This window comes from Tursiops truncatus, chromosome 19 (assembly GCF_011762595.2).
Source record: "Tursiops truncatus isolate mTurTru1 chromosome 19, mTurTru1.mat.Y, whole genome shotgun sequence".
In the NCBI taxonomy this organism is placed as follows: Eukaryota; Metazoa; Chordata; class Mammalia; order Artiodactyla; family Delphinidae; genus Tursiops; species Tursiops truncatus.
The window spans coordinates 51,201,607-51,207,788 of NC_047052.1; the positions used below are offsets into that span (position 1 = coordinate 51,201,607).

The 6,182-nt window shown below is 55.5% G+C and overlaps 1 protein-coding gene across 1 annotated transcript; it reads right to left on the reverse strand.

The window, feature by feature from the left end:
* Positions 1-3,181: 3,181 nt before the first annotated feature.
* KCNA7 (potassium voltage-gated channel subfamily A member 7) lies at positions 3,182-5,634 on the reverse strand. Its single transcript, XM_019927444.3, has 2 exons — positions 5,022-5,634; positions 3,182-4,021 (listed from the first exon to the last, which is right to left on the reverse strand). The coding sequence occupies exons 1-2, from the start codon at positions 5,574-5,576 to the stop codon at positions 3,203-3,205; spliced, it is 1,374 nt and encodes a 457-aa protein (XP_019783003.1). The 5' UTR covers positions 5,577-5,634; the 3' UTR covers positions 3,182-3,202.
* Between the last annotated feature and the right edge of the window lie 548 nt (positions 5,635-6,182).

A 6,182-nucleotide genomic window follows, 5' to 3' on the forward strand; every position in this document is an offset into this window, starting at 1 on the left:
AAAAGGGGACAGACTCCCAGAGAAAGAGGGAGACAAACCCAGAGAGAGAGAGAAGACACAGATGCAGAGAGAGGAGACAGACATGCTAAGAAAAGGGAACAGAACCCCACAAGGGGGAAAGAGACCCAGAGAAAGAGAGACCTTAAGACAGATGGAGATCAGACAGGAGTTGGAGTCCCGGGACAGACTTAATGCTTCACCCCTCCCCTGGAGCTATTTTCAGGAGGAAAGCCGACACCTGCCTTCGTGGAGGTGGTGGGGGGGTCATCCCGTACCCCTCCCTCAGCCTAAATATAGCATGGCAAGGTGGCGGGAAGGGTGTCCCCGGATTAGGGTGTTCCCCTCACCTCTCCCCAGCCGAGCCAAGGCCACACAGAAGGCTGCTGCAGTTGTTTATTGGGGTGGAGGAGGGGCGCTTCTCAGTCTTTGAGTGTCCACTCAGGTCACTTCCCTGACCTCGCCATGCTTCCCATACCCCTAAGCACCCAACATGCCCCACGCCCTACCAGAGGAACTTTATGCAACTTTCAGTCTCTGAAGGGGTAGTAGGGGTGAGTTTTCAAAGAGTAATGGGAAACAGTTTCCGTCTCCCCCTCTCTCCTCGGGTCTCTGTCCCCCTCTCTCTCTATCCCTCTCCTCTCTGTCTGGGTCCCTGTCCCTCTCTCTTCTCTGGATCTCTGGCCCCTCCTCTCTGGTCTCTTCCCCCTTCTATGGGTCTTTGTCCTCCCTCCTGTCTCTTACCCCCTCCCAGACCGCCGCCCTCTTCTCTCCTGCTCTCCCTCCTCCCCTTGGGTATCTCTGTCCTCTCTGCACGTGTCTCTTCCTCTTTGGGTCCCTGTGCTGGGCTCTGTGACTGCCTCCCAGACTCTGCCCTGTGTCTGTCACTGTGAGGGGGGTCTGTCTGTCTCCGTTTCTTTTCCAAATGTGCCTTTCTCTCCATTTCGGAGAGAAGTGTTATATTATTTAAAGGTTACATTATTTTCAACCTTTATCAAACACTTCTCACAATCTGTACCTTCTTCTCTCTGTGTAAAAAGGTGGTTGGATTAAATCAGGGGTTTCCAAACAGAATTTGTTAGCCACATTCTGAGTTGTCAAGAGAGACTCCTCAAACCAGTTCACACCCTCTGATGCTTCACACTGGTGCTCCTAAGTGAGATTTCATTTGACCAAAAAAGAAAGGGGGTTGGTTTCCTAGCTAAAAATAACAACAACAACTCTCTGTAAACCACTGGGTGGATTTTAATAATGAATACAAGTACTTTGAAAGTTACCTGGCACACAGGCAGCCCTATATATGTTAATGATGTAACCATCCTCCTCTTCTTTCTCCTCCAAATGCCCTTTTAGTACTGAAAGACCTCTGACCTTGGGTAACCCCCCACCTCCCTCGAGCCTTAGTTTCCTCATTTGTGAGAAATGAGGCTGTTAGACTCGGGAAGTCCTGTGCAGACCAGCAGGCTGATGGGGACATGTAGGGTCAAGCAGCAGGCCACAAGTCCAGCCCCCCATCCCTCCCCGGGGACAAGCCACGCGACCTTGGGAAGCCACTCCCATGCTCTGAGACACTGCTTTCTCCCCAGGAAGATAGAGTGGGCCCTGCAGTTTGTCTGACACACTTCTTGAGCTGCGGGAGGGTAGGGTGGTGCATCCTGATTTGGGATCCCTTTGTGATTCCATGGAATACACTGTGCATCTCTCTCAGGTTCAGGGGCACTGACTTTTTCTGCCTTTTTCTTTCTTGGTTCTCTTTCTCTGGGGTGCTCTGGTTTCTTTCCAACTCTGGGTCTCTGTCCCGTGCTCTCTGGGTTCCTGATACCTGCCCCCTATGGGTCTCTGTCTCCCCCTCTCTCTGGGTCTTTTTCCCCTCTTGGGGTTTCTTTCTCTTTCTTTCTCTGGGTCTCTATCCCTCCCCAGCTCTCTGTCCCCCTCCTTTGGGTTTCTATCCCCCCATCATGTCTGAACAGAGTACAGTTTCTCCCCCTTTCCCCTTCCCTTGTGGCTCTGATCTCCATGTCTGGAAGGAAAACTCTATGGGAAGACAGATAGAGAAGGGGTTTGAATGGCAAAACAAAGCAGGTGTGGGGTAAATGGAAGGGGCATCTACATCTTCCAAGTTCACCCAGAAGCCTTCTGTGTGACCAACGGAATCTACAGATACAGAACTTAGCCCTGCCCCTTATGGGGATGACACTGGGCAAGCCAGTTCAGTTGGTCTCCTAGAGTCCACGTACCATATTCACTCCTTGACACATGATTCCTTCCCAGTGCTGTTATCCTTGGGTCCTGGCGCTACCACTAAATGCAAAACAAACCAGTATGGCCTGGCCCTGTGGTGCTCGTACATACAGTCCAGCTCAACCGAACGTTCCTCCAGGACTCAAGGACGGAACTTGATGTAACCCAAATCAAACAGTTGTATGACCCAACTGAACTGGTCCTACGAGGTTCACATGATTATACAACTCATTACGACTCAACTCATTGTAGCCCCGACAAACTTCTAGCCATATAACTCTGCACAGTTCAACGCAACAGAACCCTGAAAGACTCCTATGCGCATACATTCCAACCCAACTTAACCTCATATGACCTAGAAAGCTCACATTCTATCACATGACTCTTCGTATTTCTACATGACTCACAAGTTCACAGAACTTAAAATAACATGGCCCTAGAAGAATCACAAAGCCACGCAGTTTCCAGTGTCTCAACCCAACTCTATAGTGCCATGCATGAACACACAATCAGTCCCAACAGTGCCGTGGGTGACCACCTTACTTGATCCAACATGGCCCTAGGGGACTCATAAAACCACAGAATCCTGCATAATGCACTTGGACAAGACTCACCTACACTCGTAACCCAACCCGACCCAACATGGAACTAAGAAACTCACAAAATTATGTGACAAAACCTATCTCCACACTACCCCAAGCTTTACACAACCCAATGCAATACAAACCGATGGAGCCCCCCCCTCAAATCAGCATAACCCATTGCCATTCACTGTCACCTCAGGAGGTACCCACAGGAGCTACCAATCCACAACTCAAGACCCAATAAGACTTAGTGTTCCCCAACTCATTACCACTTAACTTAGTTCTTCCTAAACCCAACACCCTCCCCCCAACTTTCCTTCCTCCCTTCCCTCCCTCCCTCCCTCCAAGGAAATGTGAGGTTCTGCAGACCTCAACTGTCCTCACACTTCGGTGACCATGTGTTTCCCAGGGGGAGCCCAGAGGAGTGGAGGTGGGAGCTCAGGAACCTCTCGATCCACAAACCCCCCATTGACCTTGCCCTCCAGTGGGCAACAGGGCTGCGTGTCCACGTGGCTGTACATCCCAGCCTCTTCGCCATCTGTCTCCCGGTGGTAAAAGTAGCTGAAGTTGGAGACAATGACTGGCACAGGTAGGGAAATGGTCAGCACGCCGGCAATGGCGCACAGAGAGCCCACTATCTTGCCGCCCACAGTGACGGGCGCCATGTCTCCATAGCCAACTGTGGTCATAGTGACCACTGCCCACCAGAAGGACTCAGGGATGCTGGTGAAATGGGAGTCTGCCCGGTCGGCCTCAGCAAAGTAGACTGCGCTGGAGAAGAGGACCACACCAATGAAAAGGAAGAAGATGAGGAGGCCCAGCTCTCGCATGGAGGCTCTTAAGGTCTGGCCCAAGATCTGCAGGCCCTTTGAGTGCCGGGACAGCTTGAAGATGCGGAAGACGCGTACCAGTCGGATGACTCGCAGGATGGCCAGTGACATGGCTGGCTGGCCCACCCCCCGCTGCCGGGCCAGCTCGGTACCCAGTGCCACAAAGTAAGGCAGGATGGCCACGAAGTCGATGAGGTTCATCACGTTCTTGAAGAAGGCTGTCTTGCTTGGGCAGGCTGCCAGGCGCACCAGCAGCTCGAAGGAGAACCAACAGATGCACAATGTCTCCACCACAAAGAACGGGTCATCGAAGGGCAAGCGAGGTGGGGGTCCATGCACTGGGCTGGAGCCGTTCAGCCGAGCTGGAAACTGCAGAGAGGAAGGGGTTCAGGGAGGACCATACCAGGGCTGGGACGCACTGGAATGGCCATATTTCCTGTTTAAATATTCAACTACTTCTTTACAAATTGGTCAATAGCTGCTACCCCCAGAACCCCGGTGACCTAGCTGTAGTACACTCCTTCTCGGGACCCCCAGGGAAGGCTGACTTTAGGGTCCCTGATCCTTCATTGGCAGGGCCTCCTGAAATAATGCTTGAGTAGGGCTCAATCTCTTCCCTCCCAATATCCCACCCCCAGAGTTGAATTTCCAGATGGGGAGGGTCCCCATCCTGGCCCCACTCCCTTGTGCCCTGCCCTCCCCAAACCCAGCCTGGACCATAATGGTTAAACACCTTATCTTTATACCAAAACCCGGGCCCCTTCCCTCACGGCCCTCAGCTCAACTTTCTTTATGATGGATTCCTTTTGCCCCAATCCTCAGGCCCCACCCCTCCATCTGCAGCTCCCTCGGCGGCTTTCTTCAGGTCCCAGATCTCACTACCTCCAGCCCATCCTTCCCATTGGTTACTGCCAGCCGTATAGACCCCCAATTTTTCAGTCTCTCCTTATCCCTCAGTTTTGATTTCTTAATACACCTGTCCTCCAATGCTCCTGCCCTCCAAAAGCCGGGTTTCTCACCTACCTCAGCGCACACCTTCTGAAAAGGCAGGTCCTCCTATGTAGATCCTCAGGCCCCGCCCCATTAAGCTACACCTTTCCCGCCCCCAGCCCAGGATTTAATGTAGGGTTCCCAGGTCTGGCGCCGTCCCTGGCTTGCCCACCTCTCACAGGCCTTTGCCCACCTTTGATTGGTCAGGTCTTCCAACCAGGCCCCCAATGCCTTGCCTATCCACAGCCAGGCCCCACCTTCCTGCGAGGCCCCACCTCCCATTGCCCCTTACCCCACTTTATGATTGGCCAGGACCCCGTGGACCTCGTCCAGCTCCTCCCAAATCCCGCCTCTCCACACGCAGGCCCCGCCCCCTCACCGGGCCAGCTGCAGCCACCGCGGCGAGCCCCGAGTTGTCGCGGTCGTCGCGGAAGTCGGGCAGCGTCTCGAGGCAGAAGACGACGATGGAGACGAGGATGACGAGCACTGAGACAACGGCGAGCACGCGCGCGGCCTGCGAGCTCTCGGGGAACTCGAAGAGCAGCCAGAGCTGGCGCGCGAAGGCGCGACGGGGCAGGGGGCGCTCCGATGGCAAGGGGCAGCCCTCCTCCTCGCGCAGGCGCGCTAGCGCCGCGGCGCCCAGCCCATAGAAGGCCACCTCCTCCAGGAAGACGTCGAGCGGCACGTGCGCCGGCCGCCGCAGGCGCCCGCCCGACTGGTAGTAATAGAGCACCGCGTCGAAGCTGGGCCGGTGCCGGTCGAAGAAGTACTCGCGGCGCGCGCCGTCGTAGAAACGTCTGCGGCGTACCGGGTCCCCGAGCAGCGTGTCCGGGAAGCGGCCCAGCGTGCGTGCCCGGGTCTCGAAGCGCAGCCCAGCCACGTTGAGCACCACTCGCTCGCAGCAGCCGCACGGCTGCGGGCACCCGGGTTCCATGGTGCGCGCAGCCCCGGCGACCTGCGGACGGACGTGTGGCCCCGACGCCCGACCTGGCCCGGCCCCGCCTCGGCCGCCGCCGCCGCCGCCCCAGCCTGGTGTCCGGTGTCCACGCGTAAAAATAGCCCGGCCGTGCGGCCAGGACGCGGGGGAGGGGGCGCCGTGACCCCGGCGGGGCAGAGGGCGGCCGGGCGCCCTCTGCCGGGGCGCCCTCCCTTTACCCCCAGGCGACGCGGCGCTGCGCTTTCTCCGGGTCCACCTGGCCTTCGGGGTTCCTTTCCTTCTGTCTCTCCATCGCCTGAGATCTCTGTCCTGCATCTCTCCGGGTTTCCGTGTATGTCTCTCGTCTATGTTTTTATGAGTATCTGAGCCGCTCTGTTCGAGTCACAAATTTCCATCTCTTTGTCTCTCTCTCTCGTTCTTTTGTATGTCTCTGTGTCTGGCTGTGTCTTCACTTTGGGTCTCTCTGTATCTCTGATCTCGGGGTTTTATCTCTGAGTATCTCTATGGGTCATTTATCCCTGAGCTTTGCCGTTCTAGGGTCATCTGTGGGGATTCCCGTCAGTCTCTGTGTCTTGGTCTCTCCGAATCTCCGTCTTTCTTATA